The sequence below is a fragment of the Rattus norvegicus genome, chromosome 7, assembly GCF_021556685.1.
Source record: "Rattus norvegicus strain SHRSP/BbbUtx chromosome 7, alternate assembly SHRSP_T2T, whole genome shotgun sequence".
NCBI lineage: Eukaryota > Metazoa > Chordata > Mammalia > Rodentia > Muridae > Rattus > Rattus norvegicus.
Window position 1 is genome coordinate 38,319,522 of NC_141540.1, and position 25,077 is coordinate 38,344,598.

Sequence of the window (25,077 nt, forward strand, 5' to 3'; positions counted from 1 at the left end):
CTAAGGTTCAAGTCATCCTCCTGCCCCAGCCTCAGCATACCACCAAACCTGGCTCAAAAATGTAAAACACGTTCTTTGCCTGTACCGCCTGATTCCTTCAACCCAGTGCTTCCTCTGCCCTACCAAAAGTCAGAGAGTCCCAAGTTCTAGAAATGCCCTTGGCACCAGACACCACAGGGTTGGTGTGTGACCAGAGTGTACTGTTATCACTTCTGGTTGGCCGAGCATTATGCTTGGAGCGATTGCATGTATGACTTAGTTCTTGCAATTCTGTAACGTGGATCTTACCATTTGAAGGACACGCAGACAGCAGATAGACAACCAACTATTGAACTGAGAGTTCCGATCCTGTGGCGAACCGACTCAAGTCATAGCCCCTTCATGTTAATTCTTCGCTGTGAGCCATGGCTTTGATATCTTATCATGCTCAATACTCGGAGAGGACTGGGAACCTTTTTTTTTTTTTTTAACCCAGGAGGTATAAAGGAAAAACCAATCCTGTTTCAAATCTATTCCTAGTGCCTAGATTTTTTTTTCCCAAGCAAGAAAAGCTCAGTTATTGCTGTGTTTATGGCTAGGCAAGAGGTGCTTCAAACCCTGGAAACTGAATTACACCACATTTTCCATTTTGTGTGTTTAGTGGTAGCCACCACTCTAAGCAAGTCAAATGCGGTTTCTGTCATTCACGGAGAGCATTGTGTGTGTGGCTTATGCATACGGCTTACACAAGACTTGCTGTTTGACTCTCTTGTTTTCTGTTTCTCATTTGTGCTGTCAGGTCCTTTTTTCCCCCTAACCTCTGAAGTTCTCTGATTATTTAATAAAGCTAATCACTAAAGGAAATAATTTTGTAAGACTAAAATACCTTATCTAATAAGATAATATCACGTCTTTTTTTGAGATGAGAACAGACTGGCCTCAAACCTTTGACCCTCCTGCCTCAGCTTCCCAGGCAGTAGGGATGATAGGCATCTGTAGCTAGGGCTTAAATAAATGGGAGGGTCTTTCTCCCAGAGGCAGATGGTGACTGTGAGCTTTTTTTTTTTTAAGAAGTAGACTTTCTGGATATTCTGGGTCATGAGAAGGTTAGGACCTGGACACTAGATGCGGGTGTGTGTTCAGTAAGGATAAATTCAGAGCTGTTCCTCAGCGTATTGCTATGGCTACTAAGTTGGCCACTAACGTTGGCCTGTCGTAGGTTTGCTGTGCTTGCCTTTACTTTCGAGATGCTACTTCATGACCTATTACGTTTTGTTTTCCTTTCTTTTTCTCCCTTGGCATATCAGGTAGAAACTGATATAGATCTTCAGTGTATGCATGCATGAATACACTTGTGTGCATACATGCTTGTGCGAGTGCAGTTTGTGTGTGTGTGTGTGTGTGTGTGTGTGTATTCGGAAATGTATGTGAATGTGTGCTTTTGAGTGTGCATGTGTTCGAGTGTGTGTGAGTGTGTGTGTGGGAGTGTGTGTGGGAGTGTATGTGTGAGTGTGTGTGTATGAGTGTGTGTGTATGAGTGTGTGTGAATGTGTGTCAGTGTGTGTGTGTGAGTGAGTCTGTGGGTGTGCGTGTGAGTGTGTGGGAGTGAGTGTGTGTGTGTGTGTGTGTGTGTGTGTGTGTTAAGGGTTCAGTCTTCACCTATCCCACTGGCATGGTTCATCCTGCCTAGGCGCTAGTAACCACAGTCTGTCTCATTGCAAGCAAATCTGTGCCATAAATCATATTTAAATTACCTCCATGCACACCTCTTGGGTATTTTTACACTATTTGCATACTTTAATTACTGTGCTAGTTGTAACAGGTTTCTCTAAAGTAAGCTGGATAAGACTGTCTACAATTAGGTAGACACAGGTACGTGAAGGTACTCAAACCGTATTTCAGTTAAAATGCCCTGTAATCCAGACTTTCAATGGATTTGTAATGTTTTTCTCAATTTAAGTCAAACTAAAACCTACCTAGAAATGCCCATGTTTGTTAGGCTGGTCGTCAGGATGCTTCCTGTGGAAAGGCGCATGAGCGGAGGCCTGTGGTGTTGTGTAACTCACTTCCTGCCTTCCTTGCTCTCCCACTTTTCCTGGTTGAGGCAGGGTGGAAGGGGGACAGCACTGGGCTGCCCTTCTGGCCTTCGGAGAGCCTAGTAGGCTCTGATGGCCTTCATCTTCAGATAGGTCTGGATGGCCAGAGATTCCTGCCTACAGATAGTCGTTTTCAGAGGGCTCTGGTTTTCATGGGACCACTGTGACATTTTAACTGCTAATGGGGTGCTTTCAGGTCACTCCCTCTTACTTAGCTAACTGGATGCTTCAGAGTCCGTTGGATTCTTAGATTTTATTTGTTGGATTATATAGTAACTTATAAGTGAAATTGATAGTAAAATGCGTTTTTTTTCTTTCTCTCTTTTTTTTTCTCAAGACCTGGTCTTGCTATACACACAGTCTTGGCTGACTTGGAGCTCTGTATGTAAAACTCACAATGAATCACTGCGCCTGGCTCATTTCTCTCACTTCAGTGGAAGTTCATTAGCCAGCCCTTTAATTCCCACACTTGAGAGGCAGAGGCCAGCAAATCTTTTTGAGGTCCTCCTGATCTACATCTTGAGTTCTAGGCCAGCCAAGACCTAGACCCTTCAGAGTCTCAAAAAACATCTGGGAAATCAAGAAGCATAGAATCGTCCCCTGTTCTATTCATGCTCCAGGCAGCTCTTAGCCTCTAGACATGGTTTATTGTTGTTCTTGGACATTTTTATTGATACAGTTATAGATTCAAATGAAGCAAAGAAATAATAGAGAGAGGAGAGAGGAGGAGAGGGAGAGGGAGAGAAAAGAGAGAGGGAGAGGGAGAGGAGCTAAGCATATTTAATGTGGTCCCTTACCTTCAGTGGTAATATGTTATAAACCTTGTGAGAAAAGGATCACAACCAGGAAGTGACCTTTGATAAAATTCACTAAGGTTTAGGCTTCCTCAGAGTCTGTCCTTGCCTTTTTAAAGCCACCCACCCCTCTGTCACCTCTCTCCCCTGTCCCTGGCAACAGCTAATCCCGCTAAAGCATTTCGCATTTCAGCTTTCCCGGTATAGAAAATGCAGCTGTGCAGGATGCAGCCGCTGCCACTCACCATGGCTCTCTCTCTGGAGGTCCGTCCAACTTGTCCCTGTCAGCCGGCCTCTACAGAATTCCTGTCAGCCGATACACAGGCTGGCTGTGCTGTTTGGCCTCTTACAAACCAAGCTGTCAGGGACATTTCTTTTGGACACTTTCATTCCTTTGGATAAGGCCGGAACAGTGCGTTTACTTAGGTGATACTTAGTTCTGTAAGAAATCATCAAGCCCGTTTTGAAATTTTATTTTTCACTATTGTGTGTATAAGGTGTGTGTGTGTGTGTGTGTGTGTGTGTGTGTGTGTGTGTGTGTGTGTGTTTGTTGTATACCTGTGGAGGGCAGAAGACAACTTCGTGATTGGTCTTTCTCACTCCACCTTTACATGGGTTCTAGGGACTGAATTCATGTAGTTAGACAAGCAGCAGGTTCTTTAGCTCTTTACTCTCTGAGCCATCTCGCCAACCCAGAAATCGTCTGGCCATTTTCTGGAGCAAGGGCACCGGGCTACGTTCCCAGCCTGGTGAAGCGCCGGAGAGGCAGGGGTCCAGTGTCTCAGCCTGTTGGCCAGTAGTAGGTGACTGTTACCGGTTTTAGTTTTTAGAGCGTGATATGTGTGTAATGATCTCCTATTGCGCTTTTAGTTTGAATTTCCCTGGTGGTTAATGATGTTGAATGCCGTTTCAATGTCCTGTTTGTCCTCTGTATATACACTTAAGTGAAGTCACTGTTTATTTTTTTCTGTGGTGCTGGGGGTAAAAACCCCAGGCCTTACTTATGCCAAACAGATGCTGACCATTAAGGTACAGCCCAATCCGTCCTCGGCCCCCTACGCCTGCTCGTGTGTGTGTGTGTGTGTGTGTGTGTGTGTGTGTGTGCGCACGTGCGTGCGTGCGTGCGTGCGTGCTGCGTGTGTGTGTTTTGAGAGTGGTTGGGTTATTTGATTATACGTATTACTATTTTTTTGAGGAAAATGATTTATATGATTAGCTTTTACAGCTCGGGCTCATCACCTTCCTACCCCAGCCTACTGAGTGTTGGGATTACGTTATCCATCCAGCTCAGTTCATCGTTCTTTTTAAGACTTACTTCGTTATTAAACCTTATTCCGGCGGGCTGGAGAGATGGCTCAGTGGTTAGGAGCACTGGCTGCTCTTCCAGAGGTCCTGAGTTCAATTCCCAGCAACCACATGGTGGCTCACAACCATCTGTAATGGGATCTGATGCCCTCTTCTGGTGTGTCTGTAGACAGAGATGGTGTACTCATATACATTAAATAAAATAAAAAATCTTTAAAAAAAAACCTTATTGGCATCGCACTCGCTATTAAATACATCTCTAGCTCTGTACTCTAGTGTTAAGGCCTTTTGTGTCTGGCCGCAGTCAGCCTCGCAGGCTTCTGATCTTGTTACCTCTTCTGCTGACCATGTCAGTTCCCCTTGGTTATACTTACAGCCCTGCTACACTGTCTAATAAACTCCTTACCCAGACACGACTTCCTACCCTGTAGGCTCCACTCAGTGCCATCCTTTAGTATGTGCTGGGGCTTACTCTGCCCGTTCATGCAGACAGGATATCATGTAGACTAGATTGGCCTCAGACTTACTATGTGCCAGAGGATGACTTCAACCTGAGCTTCTCTTGCCTTCACCTTCCAGGAGCTGCAGTGACAGGGTTGGGCCAGCACATCCAGTTTTGTCCAGTTCTGCATGGCAAACCCAGGGCTTCATGCCTGCCGGGCAAGCACTCGGCTCACTGACTCACACCCTTAGTCCTTCCTCTTCTGACCTCGGAAGAAGGACAGATAACACCCCTACACATACCTTGCTGCTTTCTATCCACTTACTCAGTTTCGTTTTTTTCTTCCTGCCATTTCCCGTTATAGCAGTGCTTTGTCTGCTTATGACTCTGTCCCTTGTAAAGCATGGCCTCCGTGACCTTGGGAGGTGCACTGTGTTACATCACTGTATCACTAGTGCTTGGAATGGGTGTTGGCAGAGAGTCGGAATGGATGTGGCCGTACGTTGTAGCATATTGTTTAGCATATACTACTCATACTGCAATAAAAATAACAGTGTTTACTGTACTCCACTGCTTACCAAGCAGTGTACGACACCCTGTCCCGAGGTGTTTAATGGTTACACAGCACTAACTTACCATTCCTTTGTAATACTTCATTGATCTCCCCCTCCAGCCACAAATACGGGAGAGTCAGCACTGGGAGACATCACACCTAGCTGGTACTGCACAGGCGAGGCGATTACATCGGTGCGAATAGCAATGAGGTTACATACTGTTCTGTTTGTGTGAGGTCAGAGTCTAGGTGCAGTTTGAGTACACTAGTGTCCCACTGACCTGGCTCCCAGAATGCACAGGAAACATCTGTTAATTTTGTTACATGGATTGGGAGGATTGCTGCTGTCGGCTAAAAGAGTGTTCCTTTGGAGAAGAGAGAGTGAGCTAGTTCACAAGGAGCATCTGGGGCTGGAGAGATGGCTCAGCGGTTAAGAGCACTGACTGCTCTTCCAGAGGTCCTGAGTTCAAGTCCCAGCAACCACATGGTGGCTCACAACCATCTGTAATGGGATCTGGTGCCCTCTTCAGGTGTGTCTGAGACAGTGTACTTATATATAATAAATAAATCTTTTTAAAAAAGAAAGAAAAATCATAGGGAGCATCTGACTCTATCGTGGGATGGCTGGGATGGCTCAGTGTGCTTTCTTACATAACTCAGGACCATGTGTCCAGGGGAGCCCTGTCCCCAGTGAGATGTGCTCTCCATATCAATCACTGATGAAGAAAATGCCCCAGGCTTGCCTAAGGGCCAGTCCAACAGAAGCATTCTCTGAGATTCCTCTTCTCAGATGACTCTAGCATGTGTCAAGCTGACAAAAACAAAACAAACAAAAAAACCTCAAAAAACCATCATGTACTGTTCAGAAAGTACAATTGTAACTGACAAAACAAAAATTTAAAAAAAAATCTAAAGATTGAAGCAATTCATTTTAAATAAAGAACTGTCTATGTCTTCAGTATACTAAGAATAGGAGTGAAAAAAATCTAGACAACTTACATAGATTGTTTTTGGAGTTAGCAACAAGTTTACCAAGATGTCCTGGTGAGAAATATCCTGGTAAGATGTCCATTTGGGAAAAATATATACATATATATGTATATATATATGTGTGTCTATATTATATACACATATGTGTATGTATACACATATACATGTATGTGTGATGTGTATTTATGTGATATATATATATATAAATACACATATATAACATGTAATCAGGAGTAAAGGAATGAATGATTTCTGCATGCTTGTGCTCAGCTTTCTTTCTACTTTTATATACACTCAGGGAATGGTCCTGCTCACTTTTAGGCCGGGTCCCTCCTACATCAATTAAGATAATCAAGACCATTTCCAACAAAGGCACTCATAGGCCAGCCCGATGTAGACATCCCTTCTTAAGACTCTCTCCCCGGTGAGTCTAGATTATGTCAAGGTAACAATTAAAAGAACCATTGCAGCAACTTCCCTCTTTAAAATCTCTGCTATTCTTTCTAGTTCTTGGGCTGCAGAGTAAGTTCTCAACCAGCCTACACTGTAGAGTAAGACCCTGTTTCAGAAAACTATACTGTGTTGCAAAGTAGAGCCTGGTGTACTCAGCCCCCAAGAGGCCAGGTGGGAGGAGCAAGGGCTCCAAGAAAGCTTAGGCTTCCTAAGAAGCAGCCCACCTCGCCCCTTTCAACAGGCAGTGTGGAAAGAAAATTGGCCTTAATGTTTAGTGAAGAATATAAAAGAAAACTCAGAAGGACAAAAGCTTTCTGTGGCTGAAAGAAATGGATTGGAACTCATTAACACACATAAAATCTTTTAATAGGACAGAATTTAAATATTATAAAAATAAGCAAATGTGTCAACTCTAGCTAAGCTTAGAGTTTGTCTGATGCTCGAATTACTTTAGGTATGCTTTGGTCTGTAGTCGTTCCCGGTTAACTATTAATTCTTTCACACAATAAAGAGTCTAAAACGAGATCTCAGCTACTTTTTGTGTGTCATTATATTAGGTTGATAACGAGTAGGAGCGCTAAGCCAGCTAGGTGTTGTAGCACATGGAGTCAATCTGTGCCATGTACAAAACATGTCGGGAAGCAGACGAACAAGATAGCAGTTCTAAACACTCATTCTTCGGAGCCTGTTAAAAAAGGAAAAGTGTTTTGTGAACCTGACGTCAGCACTCTCCAAGTGAATGTGCTCTCTGTGTGCCCGCTGAAATCTTGTCCCAGTTAGGGTTTCTGTTGGCTGCTCTGCTGGAACCCTCCCTCCAGGTAGACACTGTCAGTCAGACCTGTGTTTATGAATGCAGTTCAAAGCAGCTGGTGCGCGTTTCCACATTACCCCATCTCCTGATGCTCAACTGCGAGCATTTCTTCCTTCCGTTTACCTTGCAATATATAAAGACTTGATCATTGACCTTGAGCTGAGATAGAAGAGATCTGGGGTACTGGAAGAGTTCCTTTAGAGACTGTCTGCAGTCAGTATGAGGAAAATATGATTGCTGTGGCTTAACCAGACTGTAGCAACATGGTCTGATTGGTTGGTTGGGGTAGTTGCTTTATCATTTATGAGGAAAACGAAATAGGAAAACCTGTCTTCAACTTGCCCTGCCTTGACTTTTCCCTTCACAGATACTAAAAAAGAAAACTTTCATGAGAACTGCTTAAAATATCTGATACTGGTAAACTTGGGGAGGGAGAATGGGGACTTTAAAACTCTGTGTTAATTTAATTATAAAAATTATATAGAACTTTTTAAATTTATAAAATAAGAGATATTCTTTTTATTCCCCTGTTACTAGGGAAAGAAGTCTTTTTTTTTTTAATTGTTTTTGTTTGGTTTTTGCTGTTGGTTTGTTTTTCTCTTCATTATGGAAAGTTTTAGCACTAATGGAAAGTTTAGGAGGCGTCACAGTGTCTCTGGGAGTCTATTGTTTGGTGAACAGGGAGAGAAAGACAGACTGACCTAGCAGATGGTCAGGATCAGAGCCCCATCTTCCTCTGCCTAGGTTTGTGTCCAACTCAAAGCCCGACCTATTGGCTGCTTGTAACCAGGGAGAGCAAGGTGCGCCCAGGCATGGATGGGTGGTGTGCCCCTCTGCCTGCTTACCACCCCTTGCTTTCTTCTCTATTCATAGACAGAACAAGGGTACTCTGTAAACTGGTCACAGAAGATAGGAAAACAGCAGCTTTGGTGCATTGGTGAGGAGGTTGTTCAGCGTCGGGCTTAGGCTCTTTGCCGCTGTTTCCATTCCTCGAGGTGATTATTACTCTGTAGAGACAAAGAGTGTGCTTAAGAGGTAAAGTGACTAAAGTCCCTTTAGGAATAAAAGACAATATAATGCAGAACTAGAGGGTTTTACCCCACAAGTAGGAAGCCACCCTGAAGCATCAGAACTAATCTCAGAGCCCTAGGAGATGTGCTGCGGGGCTCACCGGACTTCAGCGCAGGAAGGAGTTCTTTACCCAGACGCTTAGACTCAGACACTTAGACAGGAGGTGAGCAGTTTCACATGACTGATAACATGGAGGCTCTTCTCAAGTAATCGCCTCTCCGCTTCTGGGTGGCAGGGTCTGCAGCAATCGTGGTTTTCCCTTGAGTATGACAGATAATACTATGTAGGAGAGGATAAAAGGACAGGCAGCCTAGCTCTCTGTACAGAAGCATTGTCTGTGAATCACTTGAGTTGATTGATATAGTCCTCGCAGAGTTCTGGTGGGTAGGCCCACTATTGTCTCATTTTATGAATGAGAAAAACTGAAGCACAGAGAAGTGAAAGACTTACTAAAATTCCATGAAACCAGTAAGTGCAGGCTGGGACCCAAACACCAGTCATTTTGGTTCAGAGCAGGTGTAATTACACAGCAGACTAGCAAACCTTACCCTCGGAAGGCCAGTGGGGAATATTTTATACTCAACAAGCCATAACTTTCCTCTCGTACCTACACAGCTATACCTGTGCAGAACTGTATGAAAACAAGCATTCTCGGTTCCAGTAAGACTGATCTGTAGGCACATTCCTTTATAACATAAACTTCTTTTCGCAGTAGGAAGCGAAGTACCCTTAGTTCATTTCTAAATAGGGGTTTCATACTTCCTTAAAGTGGAAAAAGCCTTAGAGACTGCATTTCAAGTTAAAAGTCTGATGTTGTATAGCATTTTCACATGTCAAATAGTTTGGTTTTTTTTTTTCACCCTTCGAAAGGATACCTGGGGAGCCAAACATGGCAGTGCACCATAATGCCAGCAATCGGGGGACCAAGGTGGGACTGCCAATTTGAGCTTAGCCTGGGCTATTAAGACTCTGCATCACAAAAGAAAACAAAAGTTCTTAACGTGGTAGGCATTATAAAAACAAGTGGCAGGTGGATACACCTAACTGCACTGTACTGTCCCCACTCAGATACTAAGATTAAGTCTGATTCATCCCTGCAACACCTAGGTCAGGTTTGTATCAAATTCTGGACTTACTAGGGGCGAACAAGAACAGATCTAGGTTCCGGCCATTTTATCTACTTGATAAACCCCAGTGCTTTTCTCTTCGGATGACACTTTTTGCTCTGTTTTTTTTATTTTTTAAAAATATTAAAAAAATTTTTTTACAGTTATTTTATTTTGTGTAGTTGAGTGTTTTGCCTGCTTGTATGTCTGTGTCCTGTGTGCATGACTGAATCCCGGGGAAGTCAGAAGAGGCATTGGATCCCTTAGAACTGAAGTATGGACAGTTTTGAGCCACCATGTAGGTGCTAGGAACTGAACCCGGGTCCTCTACAAGAGCGACAAGTGTTCTTAACCTATTTTCTATCTCCAGCCCCTCCTTTATTGTTGATACTGTTGTTTTGTTTTTTTATGTTGTTGTTGTTGTTGTATTTCCCTCCTCAAACCCTTACATATACCTCTCCTTGATCTCGTTTACGTATGACCTATTTTTTAATTAATTATTATTATAACACACAAAAACATGCGTGCATGTGCACATGCACACGCGCGCACACACACAGGCAGACAGGCAGGCAGACAGACACACTCCTATATTTCTAAATACATAAATACAGCGTGGTCAGTCTTTATAATGTCCCTGTCTGTATGTTTTCAGAGCTGATTGTTTGGTATTGTGTAACCAGTTGATGTGTTCTTTCCCTGGGGAAGACAGTTTTATTCACAGCATTCCTTAGCTGCCTGCACTTCTCTGTGTAGGGTGGAGGTTTCATGAGCCCCCGTCCTCCTCTCTGTCACTATTCCGCTCATGTTTTAGAAGTCATGTGGTGAGACTTCGTGGTCATAGCTCCTGACTTTCCTAGGAGTCACACAGCCTGTCCCCCGGCTCTTACAGTTGTCTTTCCACTCCCTCATCCTCTGATCCCTGGGCCTTAGGTATAGGAGTTAGGGTGTAGATGTATTGTGTGGGACTGGGCCCCACAACGCCGCATGGTCATTGCTTGTGCTTTTCTGTAATGGTCTCCACACGCTGTAAAAAGAAGTTTCTTTGATGAGGGGTGCGACTGACTCTTATCTGCCTAGACCCTGAGGATTAGTTTAAATTGTATTTATTTCTTGTCTTCTGGGTATGGTAGACGTGCTAGCATTGTTTCGTTTAACTTTAATAGCAGGTGGTAGTCTTTCTATTTATGGTTGAAAGGAACATTTCATTAAAAAGCTTAAGAAGCTAACCAGTTACATAGAGACCAATGAGAGGGAGAGCCTGGCTTCAAACACAAGTCCGCTTTGGACTAAGACAGTGTTTGCTTCCCTGTGGAGGATAGTCTCTCCTTTGCTCCTGGTTAGCAATGCCTGGGGTCCTCTTCAGAGTGGACCTGTATCCCCCTTCTTAAATAGATGGTTGTCTTTACTTCTTTTACATGTCCCTGACTCTACGTCTTTAGAAGATGCCATCATAGTTTGCTATTACTGTTGAGCTTTTCTGAGGAGGCGGCTCTCCAAGATTCTAAAAATAAACAGAATTAGTCAACAGTATAGCTAGTGGGAGGCACCCTGATCCGTAGGACGGAGGGAGTGGGGAAAGTCCAGTGTGTTAGCGCCTCGCTATAATTCCTACTTGAAGGAGTATGAGGCAAGAGGATCAGGAGTCTGAGCATCTCCCAGGCTACATCGCAGGACTCTGTTCTTAAAGCAAAGAGTAGATGAAGAAAGCCTGATAGCATATTCATGGTAGAGCACTTATCCCACACGGGCAAAACCCTAGGTTCATTCCTCAGTGATGAATAAACGTAAAAGAATGGAGGAGAATACCTGCCCGACTGCCATTAGCTCCCCTGGTTTTGAGAAAATAGGCCCGTGTCTCAGGGCGCTCTGTGGGAGAGTGTTCTGTTTGGGTCTTTGGTGTTATTGATTCATAGCTGTTCCCGAGGAGGAGACATTTACGAGAAACCTTTTCTGTCTCATACACACGGAAGGCAGATGGTGCTGGAATTATTCACAGGTATCCGTGAATGAGGAAGTGAACTAAATATAATCATGAGGAACAATTTAACCCCGTCCAACATTGCCTCCTTACAGACGCCCAAGCCACTTACTATCCTTTTCCCTAGAAGGAAGTTCTAGGTAGGGGTGTTGTTTCTGCTCGGAAGCGAGACACTGAACAGATCTGTGTAAAATCCGGGAGTGAAAGCAGACATCCTCTGCGTTTAACTACTGTCTGTTTATATCTCCCTCATACTTTATTACAGTGAGGTCTGGGTGTAGTGTAACATTTCACGTGCTATGGAACATGGAACATGCCAGACCACTGCCACGTTACCTCAATGCCTTCAGCCTGGACACTGCTTGAGTTTACCACGCACCTATCTAGGCATCTTTACAAAATATAGTTAGGCGTATGCAGCGCCCACTTCAGATGCCCCTCGATGTGGTTGTTCAGGGCAATTCTTTTAGAAAAGCGAGTGTGCCTGCTTGTCCACCTCAGGAAGCTGACAGTCTCTCTGCTGGCCATCTTAGTTGTTAGCGAGGGAGGGATTCTTACTCTAGGGTCATTGCTTTGGCTGAATACACAAAATTCTACACCCACTGAAGGTCAACATACATTCGCGGCTGGAGAGAGAGGGGATACAAGCTATCTCTCAACACTACATAGGAATAAAATGAGTCCCCAGGAACTATGGAAGGTGGGCATTGTATCTCAAGGTGGAATAATCCTTCAGGAAGTTTATTATGATTGGGAGTAATTCCCTATTCAGATGGATAATGTGGCCGTTTGGCTTTGTCTGAGGACTTGCTCTAGTAAAACCAAGATTAGAGGAGAATTTGGGGTTAGCCACTCAGGCCCACCTCCCTTGCCTCACATAGCAAGGCAGAAATTGTGTCTTCCCTTTTGTTTTTATGCTAGTGTAGTGGTTCATACCAAGTCACATTTTCCAAAAGTGTCCACAGTGGCCACTGGGACAAATTAGGCTTTGACATTGGAGGACACGCAAGTGACACAGAACAAGTAGTCACCCTGAGAGGCACTACCCACTGGGCGAGCTTTCATTTTGGATCAGTCTCACCTCCTGGCTGGTCCCCGTGCTGGCTCCTTCCTGAATGCTAGATCTTGGCAAAGCTGCAGGGAGTGTGCAGTGTTCCCAGGGCTCATGGGGACTGGGGGTAGATGACTGTCCATTCTGCCTTGGGGCAGAGGGCTGTCTGTCTGTTCTGCCTTGGCTTCCTGCCAGGCAGCGACTGTCAGCAGCAGCCCTCCTCTCTCTTCTCACAGAAATGCCCACCCCATTCTTCCCCCATCTCTTCTCCATGTCATTCCCAGCCCACCTTTCTGCTTCCGTGTGCACCGTCCCCCAGGATTCCTGTGCTCTGGATGACTTGCTGAAGTCATTTCTCAAACTTACCCCTTTCACGAATCCCTGACTACAGCAGGATGCACAGGGCTCTATAAGCCACAGTGTCTCCTGTAACATCACCTAAAGTATGCCCCCTGTCTCCCTGCCTTTCCTTGGTTGTTGCTAACCCCCTCTGCTCCCCCTCCCTCCATCCCTCCTTTCCTCTCTCAATCAATACCTCCCTCGTTTGGCTTTGCTGATCTGCTGGTTGGAATAGACCACAGCATACGCGGTAGGTAAGGGTTCCTACCTCTAAGTCGTACCCATCCCTAGACCATACTTTCTTTCAGGATAATGGTCCCTTTACTCTGCGTATGCTAATTCTTTTATCTTTTTAGGAAGGCCACACTTAGTAGGAAAATAAAGAGAAAGAATAATGTAATCGACAGTTTGAATGTTTTAATCAATCCTAATGGATTATCTTTATTTAGCCCCTAGAATGTTGAATTATAATAATTGCGTAATAGACTCTCAAATTGGTTTTGTTTATAGAAATAAAGGATATAGATGGCTTATTTTAGTCCCGTCTGATACACCAGTAAAGTTCATGTATATGTAAATATGTGTGCGTGGGTTTGCACACAGGAAGTGGCCTTACATGGCCATCTCCAGCCCGTTGTTTCTAGTGGCCCTTGTTTGGGCTGGTACTAAATACATACATATTCTGCCATGAAGGACTAAAAGAAAAAAGTGTGGGGTCCACAGTACCTAAAAACTTTTCAGACAGGGCTGGAGAGATGGCCTAGTGGTTAAGAGCACTGACTGTTCTTCCAGAGGTCCTGAGTTCAAATCCCAGCACCCACAGAGCAGCTCACAGCCGTGTGTAACTGTAGTCCCATGAATTCCAATGCTCTCTTCTGGCACGCACATGTATGTGCAGAGGGAAGTACCTGTGAACACGAGTAACTAGACCGTTAGAAAAGAAAAAAGGAAACGTCAGCTTTCGGTATGCTAATAAACTAGATTAGACACCCGTTCTATTTTATTGGTGGTAGCTTTATGACCCGTGGAGTGATTTTCTGTGGGTATTAACAGAAAGGTTGCAGTCTGCACTGCAGGAAGTTTATTTTAAGGAATCATTCCTCAAAGCCTTCCAAACTCGAAAACAGCAGAGTCGCTGATACGAGGTCGCTATTTTAGCTCAGTACTTGTTTTGGTGTAGACTTTTATAGGATTCTTTTCACTTCTAGGCTAGAAACAGCACAGACCTGACCTGGCTGCCTCCCAGCTAGCTAAGCTGGGGGTGGAGAGCAAGATGCCGGACTGTGCTCAGCCTGGAGTCCCTTCACTATCTACTTGGTGAACTGGAACCAGAACTCATTTTTCCTTACAGGCCAGGGAGCTCCCTGATAAGATAGAACACAGTCTGTTCACCTTGGCACAGGCCACCGGTTTTATGGTTACTCTCTGGCCCCAGCTACTGACCTCTGCTATTTTGTTTTCGAGAGCTGATGTTGTAGCTCAGTCGTACAGTGCTTGCCTAGCAGGTGTGGTTTGTCCATTACCAAGGGAAGGGACTTATGCCAAACAAGCCCCCTACAGGCTAAAGCCTAAAGGAAAGATGAAGTCTATGGTTTCTTGTAGTCTTAGAGTTAAAGGATTTCTGTCCTTGGGGTGTGTGTGTGCGTGCGTGCGTGCGTGAGTGTTTGTGCTTTGTTTGAGAGAGGATCTCTGGGTACAGGCTGACTTCCAAATCCCCATGTGTAAGGATGATCTTGAACTCCTAATCTTCCTGCCTTCCCCTCTCAAGTGCCAGGATTGTAGGTTGTGCAACCACAGGATTTTTTAAAAAGTTGCTTCTAAAGGTCACTGTGCCGATATGCGGGAAACAGGCAGCCTTCTAAGCCTGGGGGTTGGATAGAAGACGAAGCGTAAGAACACACGTATACACGCACTCGAGCTTTGGGCTACCTTCTATTTGACATGTTGAGGTTTTTGTTGTTGCCTTTGTTTCTTTTGGTCTTGAGACAAAGCCTCACTGTATAGGCTGAGCTAGAACTCTATAGCCCGGGCAGACCTTGAACTCACTATTTTTCTGCCTCTGTCTTCTACATGGGTTTGCAGGTGTGCACTGCTACGACTTTTTTGTGGTGTGGTCTTTAATAAAGTAGTGACGAATGTGGATAGCAGCCTTTCTTAATGTAGCAAAATTAATAGAGAAGACACCTCAATAGCAGAATGTTTTCCTGTCATGCTTGTGGTCCCGGGTTCAGTCCCTGTCATTACTAGAAAACAATGCGCCACCATGCTCCTTCTCAGAACTTCAGTCATCACTGTGTTCTGAGTCTCTCCAGGGATAGCCTGTGGACATACGCCAGCATATCTGTACATGTATGCATACGGTCTTACGTATGTTTAAAAAGTACGTGTGTGTGTGTGTGTGTGTGTGTGTGTGTGTGTGTGTGTGTGTTCCAGGACCTCGCACATGCTAGGCATGGATCTGGACCGTATAATTGAGCTGCAATCCTCAATTCTCAAAAGCACATTTTTGAAATATTTTTTGTGTATTCATTTTCCTTCTGCATAGAAATACTATGTCCTGATTTCGCAACCCACCAATACTGGCTGGAGAATAAGCAATATTGTGCACAGACCTAACTTATTTCCAAATAGGTGCTTAGCCATTGATCACATAGAGCCTCCCAGTTTTAATCTTTTGTTATGGTCACTGCTGGAAATTCCTTTTTAAAAAAAGAGCAACTCCTTTTTAGTTAAACCTTAATGACTTGTTACCTGATTACATAAAGGGACCATCTGTGTCTGTGTAGTTGCTCTCATACTTCAGTACTTTTAATTATTTTTTTTTCCTTAAGCCACTTTCAGAGTTAACCCGTGCGTGAAGACTGTCTTTAAGGTATCAGCTTCAGGGTTGGGGATTTAGCTCAGTGGTAGAGTGCTTGCCTAGCAAGCGCAAGGCCCTGGGTTCAGTTCCCAGCTCCAAAAAAAAAAAGAAAAAAAAAAGGTATCAGCTTCAAGGGTCACATTCAGACATTGTTTTAGTTTTTACTCAGTAGGGCCCAGTTTGAAGAGTCCTAGTACTAAATGCAGTTCCGTGGAGGGGTTGGCAACTGTTTATAAGGGCTGGACACTGAAGAGTATGTGCTGACCAAGTCAACCATTGAAGCCCATTTCTCTCCTTTTTCTTACAGCCTCTCAGAGCCAGTTTAAAATAATCTCTAGCTCATATTTCAGGGAAGCAAGGTATCTATTCAAGCACAGAACTGGGCTTGCTATTCCTTTTTAATTAATTTTTAAAAATTTATTTGTGGGTTGTTCCTCTTTGACTTGCATAGAGGTCAGAGGACAACTCGCGGAAGCCCATTCTCACCTGCCATCACGTACATTCCGAGGACTGAACTCAAGTCCTTAGGCTTGGTGGCAGTCACCTTTACTCACTGAGCCTTCTCACTGGCCCAGCTTGATAGCCTTAGAGACTTGATTGCTAGCACCTCTAACGTTTATGAACCAAAACACTATCATGCATACTCTATACACACGATCTATTTGTCTATTTCATTTGTTTCTCTTTATCTTGGTTAACAGACACCTACTATCCCACCCACTTAAGTTTTGAAGGGTTTTTATTCCATATTCATCAAGTTTTAAATGAAAAAGATTAATGCACTGTTTGCACACTACAGGGTTTGTTCGTTCGTTTTTAAACTGACCTCATGACAGTAAAACTTCGTACTTTCATTTATTTACTTGTTTTCCTGATACGTCTTTTTAGATCGTCCAGGTTGTCCTGGAACTCACAATTCTTCTGCCAGAGCTTCCCCACAGTTGGGGCTATAGGTGTCTGTCACCAGACCCAGCTGATGAAATCATTACTTTTTTAAAATTAAAATGCAGTTTGCAGCTGGGCGTGTTGGTGTACACCTTTATCCTGGAACTGTGAAGGTTCAGACAGGAGATCAGAAGTGAGGTCATCCTGGGACTACAGAGTAAGGGCCCGTCTCAAAAGGAGAAAAGGAAGGGGTGCGGGGAGGAAGGGAAGGCTAGCATGGTTGTGAGGAGACTGCAGAGGATTCCATCCCCTCCCTGCAGAGTCACTTTGTTGACTGCAGTGCTTGGGCAGGGCAGGTAACTCTGACTCTGTTATCTCTTTTAGGTTGCCCCCTAGACTCCGCACATGCTGTCCCGTGTGTGGGAAACCTATAAACATGGCGGGGACATAGGACTCCTGAAATTTTGTTGGCTCTGACAGGTTTTTATAAAACAGTCATAAGAACCATCCTGCTTGTTTTAGGAGAAATTTTAGGTGTACTATAAGACCTCAGAGTGGACTTAAGTAAGAACGTCTTGGGGCCAGTGTCTGTAGCTCTGCAGTAAAGCCTTTGCCTAAGTAGTGTGCAGGAATCTCTGGGTCCGAACTCATGCACCGTGAAGCAAAACAAACAAAATAAAACCAAACAGAACTATTTGAGAAAAGGTGTTCAATTCCATGTTGCCGTTGATTGGCTCATGGTTTTCCCGTGACACCGGAATCCAGAGTCTTCAGTGGGATTGAAATAACCACTTTCTGGTGAAATTCTGAAGCTGTTCGCTCTACCTATGGATCAAGTTACTGTTTCCCGTGTAATGTTCATCCTTCAAGCCCCCCAATCTCGAATTCCTGCTCATTCCCTGATAAATACAGAAGCAGCCAAAGGGAGCACACATCCCGAAGTCACAGCTCTGAGTCCGTTAACAAGGTTGTAACAGCACCCTGAGCATGCGCGGGCGTTCTCTTCAGACTGAGGCAGGGTGGAGGGCGGAAGAAGAAAAGGCTGGAGTTGAGAATTACATGCTTTGCATCAGTAATGAGACAGAAACTTCAGAAGCATCAGGCATTATCCTGGGCGTCTTTGCTCAGATTTGAGAGACGACGCTCGGTAGCTAGACTGCCTCTCTGGCTGTCCACTCTGCTGTCTTCCTTCTCTTGCTGAGGTGTTTATTCAGTGCCAGGGAATAAGAGTGTTTCTGTGGTGACCTTTGGTTCAACTCTGCGGGTTTTACGTTCTTAAAACCTAGAAGAAGTCAATGGTGTGTTTTCTAAGAGAACTGCTGCTGTAAAGTTTTTATGTAACATTTGATGTATTTACCAATGGAGGACGCTCTGGCCACGGAGCATGGGAAGAACTTAACTTCCTAACCTAACTCTGTAAGGTGATTCCAGAGACCTTGGCACTTGGAACTGAAGGACCGCACCTATCAATAGTTGATTTCTGGCTGCTTTGTTTTCTCTGGATCTCCTAGAAACCTGTCTCCTCCTAGAAGCAAATCTGACTCGGAAAGGATGGCTCAGGGAGGCAGTGTGTTCTGGCTGCTGTTGAAGCTCGCTTTAGCTTTTTCTCTACTATTACATAGGGAGTAACTGGGCCGGAAGATGTGGAGGAAACACTGTTCTGTTCCACTAGCCCGCAAAACAGACAGTGATAGGTGTTGATCTCTGAGGAAGTGTGAGCACAGACCAGTTCCAGACGGCAGGCCTGGCATCAGTGAGGACCAATCAGGAGCCTAAATCTAGCTAGGTTGATTTGGAAACTACAGTTCATTATGTGAGTAAACAATTTACTGACTGGGTGTAGTTCATGGATGCTGCTCTATTTGGACCGCTCTCCCCTTTCTTAGATCCTTAGCTTAAAGTTTTCCATTCGTTTTTGCTTTTGTTTTTCCTTCCCTCGTACATCCATCCTTCCTCTCGATCCCCTGTAGAAAGAGAGCTGGGTGGTGACATGCACCTTCAATCCCAGCAGGCGGGTCTCTGAATTCGAAGCCAGTCTGGTCTTCAGAGAAAGTTCCAGAACAGCCAGTTACAGGAGATAATTCCGTGTCAGGCAGTTCACTGGGATTCAGCTGAAAACACAGTCGTCTCATGCTTACGTGTTAATGAGGAAAACTAGGGGTGGTGTTGCTGTTGGTATGAGGTGCTTTAGGCTCTAGAAGAGGCTGATTTGTGAAGAGGGATAGAAAGACTCTGGGAAGATCTTAGAAAGCAATCCTTGGAAACCCGTGGGTCCCACTGTTTTATGTCAGGATGTTTGGATCCGTGAAGTTCTGGCGTCACTTGCTGTGGTGTTGGGAATGACTCAGGATCTTGTTCATGCTAGAAAAACACTGCCACTCGGTCATATACTCAACCCTGCCCTTGTTTAAAGCTTCTTTCCGTGCTCTTAAATAGTGACCTTTGCACTTCAGTGCATTTCTGGAGCATGTGCGGTTGTCATTGTTTCCTGCTTTGACTTTAGAGTCCAGCTTGGCCTCAAACTCATGATCGCCATGTCTCTCGGCCTCTTGATTGCTAGGATTACAGGTGCGAGCCCTCTCATTTCCCCTCAAAATCCTCAAGAGATGACAGGAAGAGATGATCTTCTTAATAAAGCCCTTTTGAATGTTTACTGAGGACCACTTTCAGCTCTAACCAAAATCAAAATCTCCATCACGTATCACCTGACATCCCTGTGTCCAGACAAGTCCAGAGGGGGCTAATGGGAAAAGTCTAGATGCTACAGGACTTCTCGTGCTACTGGGTCCTGGTTCTGTAGGTCAGGGTCAGTTCTGAGATTTTTGCATTCTTTAGGAGGTTTCCAGAAGATGCTGATCACTGCCCAGAAGTTTATCATGTGCTGGGGCAGCAAGGGTCTGGAGACAATCAGCAGAGGTGAAGAACTGAGGCTTTGAAAGTAGATGGGGTAGGTTCGTGAGAGACCCTTCCTCTGTTCCCAGCGCAGCCACCACTCCACCTCCCCTAAGTAAAGGTACATTTCCTTCTGTCTACATGGATGGGCCCTTTGCTCAACACCTTGCTTACTAGTTTTTATTCTTCCCAACGCAAACCAAAAACTAACAACCCAACAGAGTTGGCTCTGGTCCCTGCTCCCAGGGATAGCTAATTTTGTCAGCGCTCTGACTGGAAAATCCCTGCCTCCCTCCCACCCCAGGATGTGAGTCTCCTGCCTGTCCAGGCCACCTATGATAAAGGTGACCATCCCCGCCCCGTTGAGTGATAAGAGGCCCTAGCCACTGAGTCACAGGAAACCAAGTCTTCGGTGGTAGGAGGTGCTCCTTGTGTCATCTTGCCTAGACCCAGCCCCTTCGCTGTGTAGCGATTGAACTGCAGGAATGGCTTCTGAAGCAAGTCTGTTCTCCTATAGTGTCGTGAGGGCCTGGTAGGAAGTTTAGCCATAGCTTTTAAGAGTCACATTAGAAATTCTTATAATTTGGAACTCTGGCAGTTGAGTGACTTGCCTGTGGTCTAAAGAAAGAAAAAAAAAAAGGCCACAACAGGAATGGGATGCAAGCGTGTCCGTTCTGCGGGGGTGTTTTTCCTGACAGTTTTCTTTCGGTCCTTTACCCATTCTGTCCTGCAAACTCTCTGGTAGACTAATTTCTGAGTAACATCAGAAAAGCAGTTTGTTATCTGCTGAGACAGCTTCACACTGTAGCCTGAACTCACAGCCGTCTGTTTACTCAAAGCCCTGGATGCTGGGGTTACACCCAGCCTGGTCTTGGATAGGCAGTTTTTAAAAGCATCTTGTTTCTGAGTGTGTCTATCCTCAGCCAGACTGGTTCCCATCATCCGCCTGGGGAACTTTACCTTGGAATTCCCCTTACAGATTGGATTGAAACAGTGGCTGTTAGCTCCATGAGATCTCTCTTTGTACACACTAAAAGACCTTGGCCAGGTCAGGCCGGCAGGGAAGGACAGATAAGTGGGCTGGAAGTGCTGTTCCAGCTTCAGGCTGAGTCACAGTCACCTGGAGGGCAGGTTCTAATGCCCTAATTAGGCTGCCGGCCTCTTTCCTGTTAGTTTCTGTAGGAGGCGGGGGCCTGAGACCCTCTATTCCCCTGTCCTACATCTTCAGCTGCAGGAACATGTCAGGGATAACTGGGGTGGTTACCCCTGCACTGTTGACTGTCGCTTACCTAAGCAGGGCCTCCTGAGGTTTGCAGGTTTGACACTCTGTTGTTGTTGTTGTTTCGTTGTTGTTTTGTTGTTGTTTTTAAATACCAAGGCCCAAGTTCTCAACAAGTCTTTTTTATATTCCCTGTAAGTCCTCCTGCTTTGTACCAGGAATCAGTACAGACTCAGCCTTCAAAAGGAAGGTCAGGTGGAAATGTAGACTGGAGGCTGCTGGGAAACGTGCTCTCCGGTCACCTTCCTAGCATCATCAGTCTGATGTTGAATTTGCACTGAGGTTAAATTTTAAGCACAGAATGAATTTTTGAGTTTATAACAGTCGGGTCCGAATGTAGAGGTGGCATTAGTCCTGGCTTCTTCTAATTCCTCCAGATCTCTCAGGTGCTTCCTCTCGCGTGACCAGGGTAAACTACTTGGCTTTGGTTTGGGTTAGCCAGCACTTCTTTATTAATGGGCATTTCTGTTGATGCAGTTCTGGAACATGCCAGGACGGGCAGGATGAGCTCCATCTTGACCTGCCTTCTGATGAGGAAGTCATCAATAGTTCTGACGAAGATGACGTCAGCTCCGAGTCCAGTAAAGGCGAGCCGGACCCGCTGGAGGATAAACAGGTATATTTTGGTAATTAATTATTTCTGCTTTTGTTTCTCCTGGCCTGCTGCTGCATGGGCATGCTGTTTGTCACCCTGAAGGAAAACAACCGTCATGGGTTAGTCCGCAAGGGCTTTTCTAGTTGAACTCTGCTCCTGCACCTAAAATGTTATGCACCCAACTGCGTATCACCTAAGGGTTATTTGGTAGCTTTGAGGAATTATTTTACTAATGTTCACTGGCTTTTTATATATGCCTGTATGTACGTGGATATTGGTGTATATATGGACTGATAACGAATCTCCCTGGGGATTGTTCTTGTCCTGATACTAATTCTCACCATGTTTGTTGTGGGTGTTTGTTTTATCTTGTTTTATGTGTGTGGGTATTTTGCCTGCATGTATATCTCAGATCCCTAGAGTATGAGTTACAGACAGCTGTGAGCTGCCCTGTGGGTGCTGGGAATTGAACCTGGGTCCTTTGGAAGATCAGCCAGTGCTCTTAAACACGGAACCAACTCTCCAGCACGTTTGTTTGTTTGTTCGTTTGCTTGCTTGCTTGCTTGTTTGTTTGTGAGACAGTATAACTCAGCCTGGCACTGGATCATAGCAATCCTCCTGCCTCAGCCTTGAGTCCTGAGAGTATAGGTATGAGCCGCCATACCCAGGGGAGTTGTTAAGTTTCTTGAAAGAAGGGAATCCTATGCACTGCGGTTTGCTCACATCTTCAAAAAGAACTTTTAAAGTAAACCTACTGTGTGTGGGTGGATGGGGCAGTGGTGAGCATGCTTTTGTGCCACAGTGGAAATGTCAGGATACATGGTGCAGGAGTTGGTTCTCTTCTGCCGTGTGGCTTCCTGGTTCAAACTCAGGTTTTCAGGCTTGGCAGTGAGTGCCTTCGCCCACTGAGCTCTCTCGCTGGTATTTGAGCATGTCTTTTTCAGGACAGAATAAAAATTGCCCCTTGCACTATAATTACCATGTCGCTGTGGCGACATACCTGACAAGAGACAAACATGAGGGAAGAAAGGTATATTTTGGATCACAATTCATGGTCCAGTGGTCATGCGAGCGGGAGTTTGAGGCTGAGCACACCAGTGCCAGTTTCCAGCTTGCTTTCCTTGTACCTTGTGCCACTCAGCTACAGTGAAGGTGGGTTTTCTCATGTGAGCTAACCTAATGGGGATTGTCACAGGGTTATTACTGATGTGATGAAATGCCATGACCAAAAGTAACTTGGGGAGGAAAGGGTTTATTTTGGGTTGGTTACATATCCTGAATCACAGTCCATTGATGGAAGCCTAGGCTGGAACTCAGACATGGAGGCAAGGGCTGCTGTGGAGGCCATGGAGAGGCCATGACTTGTTCCTCATGGTTTGCCCAGCCTATTTTCTTATAGCACCCAGGACTCCTAGCCCAGATTACTACCTACAAAGATTGGGCCACATCAAACACTAATTAAGAAGATGGCCTGCCGCCCAGTCTTATGAAGAAATTTTCTCAAGTGAGGTTCCTACCTCTCATGACTCTAGTATGTATCAAGTTGATTTAGCCAGCACAGAGATAATCCTTCATAGTTGCTCTCTGAAGTTTGTTACCCGTGTTCCTCTAAATCCCGTCAGGTTGACAATGAGTATGTTGACTATCTCACTGTTACTAATATAATGATCATTTTCTTAAAATAATCTAGTATGTGTATGCATTAATGTGTGCGTGTGTGTCTGTGTGTGTGTCTCTGTGTGTGTGTCTGTGTATGTGTATGTGTCTGTGTATGTGTCTATGTGTGTGTGTGTATATGTCTGTGTGTATATGTCTGTGTGTGTCTGTGTGTGTGTGTCTGTGTGTGTATGTGTCTGAGTGTCTGTGTGTGTGTGTCTGTGTGTGTATGTGTCTGAGTGTCTGTGCGTGCGTGTGTCTGTGTGTGTGTTTGTGTCTGTGTCTGTCTGTGTGTGTGTTTGGGAGACATGCAGATTGTCCATATGTTTATAAAAGTTTAGGATATGTGATAGGGAAATTCATTGTGTCATTTTTGGTTTATTATAAACATCTATATGTTACATTTGAAATCCTGTCTCTTTGAGTAAAGATATTATTTATGAAAGGGAGAAGTTGAGCATGGACACAATGTCCCCAAGATATATTGGAATGCTACCTGATAGAATTTTAAAGGATTCTCACAGTGTAGCAAGCCAGGGAGAAAACGCTTGTCACCCGATCCGTTGTCATAATTTACTAATCCATTGTGCTCCCATCTTAACATAATGTTAGTCTGTTTACATTTGCCCCCACCTTTAAATGAGTGGCACACTGTGGTTATCTAAAATTCAGTCCCAGGGCTGGAGAGCTGGCTCAGGAGTTAGGAGCACTTGTTGTTCTGAGAGGGTCCTGGATGCACCTCCCAGCGCCCCCACAGTGGCTCACAACTGTCTGTAACTCCAGTTCCAAGGGCTCTGACACCCTGTTCTGACTTGGCACGTGGTGCACATACATATACATGCAGGCAAACCACATAAAATAATTAATAAATAAATATAAACATGGTTACCAGCTATGATTTGGGTTACATGAAGCTAATTACTTAATCTTTTTGTCTTAAAGAATGCCAAGTGAAAAAATATTACTTATAAATGATATGATATGTGAAAAATTTAGAATATTTTCCAGTATGGAGTTTAAGTTCAGCGATGAGTTGTTTTTTTTGCTGATAGTAATTTCTGAACTGGATGGGTAGCACACATTTGTGATTGTAGTTGGGAGGCTGAGGCAGGAGGGTTAGCATGAGTTCAAGGCTATCTGGGGTTAGATAGTAAGTTCCAGATTAGTATGGACTATAGAGTAAGACACTGTCTTAAAACAATCGGATATCCCAGATACAACACACACACACACACACACACACACGCACACACATGCACACGCACACTCTCATGCACACACACTCATGCACATGGACACACGCATGCACTCACACTCACACCCTTCACACTCTACCTTGCAAGCCCACTTTCTTTTTTTTTTGGTTCTTTTTTTCGGAGCTGGGGACTGAACCCAGGGCCTTGCGCTTCCTAGGCAAGCGCTCTACCACTGAGCTAAATCCCCAACCCCGCAAGCTCACTTTCTGTGTTGCTTCTTGAACATGGATCCCTTCTATAGCTATGTAGAGGATACCCCTCATGTCCCAGGTAGCAACCAGGTTTGTTAGAGATCAGCAGTGATCGTGGCCCATGTTTTTGCGGTGCTCACACCCCAGTGGAGGAAGAGGGATGAAAATACATCAGCAGGAAGAACCTCAGTGTTTCCAGTGATGTGCTAGGAAGCGTAGGAGCTACTCTGGATGAAAGCCCCTGAGAAAGTGATGGCTGACTAGAATTTAAATGAGTGCAGAGAGCCAAAGCCTGTGGGGAGTCTGAGAAAGAACATTCAAACAGCATTGTGTGAGAGCCATAATTAAAGCCAGGCTTTACTTCCTTTGATGAGTGACCCTTGCTCGCTCTTTTCCTGATTCAGAGTTTGTTTTGTCCTGTTCTTTCTCACTTGAATCTTTTCCAGTTCCTCTGGAAGTGGTATCTTCCACATAGATATCTGCACATGGTAC

The 25,077-nt window shown here is 44.7% G+C and overlaps 1 protein-coding gene across 2 annotated transcripts in view; it reads left to right on the forward strand.

Moving 5' to 3' along the window:
- Positions 1 to 25,077, forward strand: part of Fgd6 (FYVE, RhoGEF and PH domain containing 6) — a 115,511-nt gene that overhangs the window by 19,438 nt on the left and 70,996 nt on the right. For both annotated transcript variants that reach the window (XR_015624340.1, NM_001137645.1), the window contains 1 exon segment: positions 21,365 to 21,503. Coding sequence is in view for 1 of the 2 variants with exons in the window: in NM_001137645.1 (NP_001131117.1) it covers positions 21,365 to 21,503 (139 nt within the window). In the remaining variant the exon portion in view is untranslated.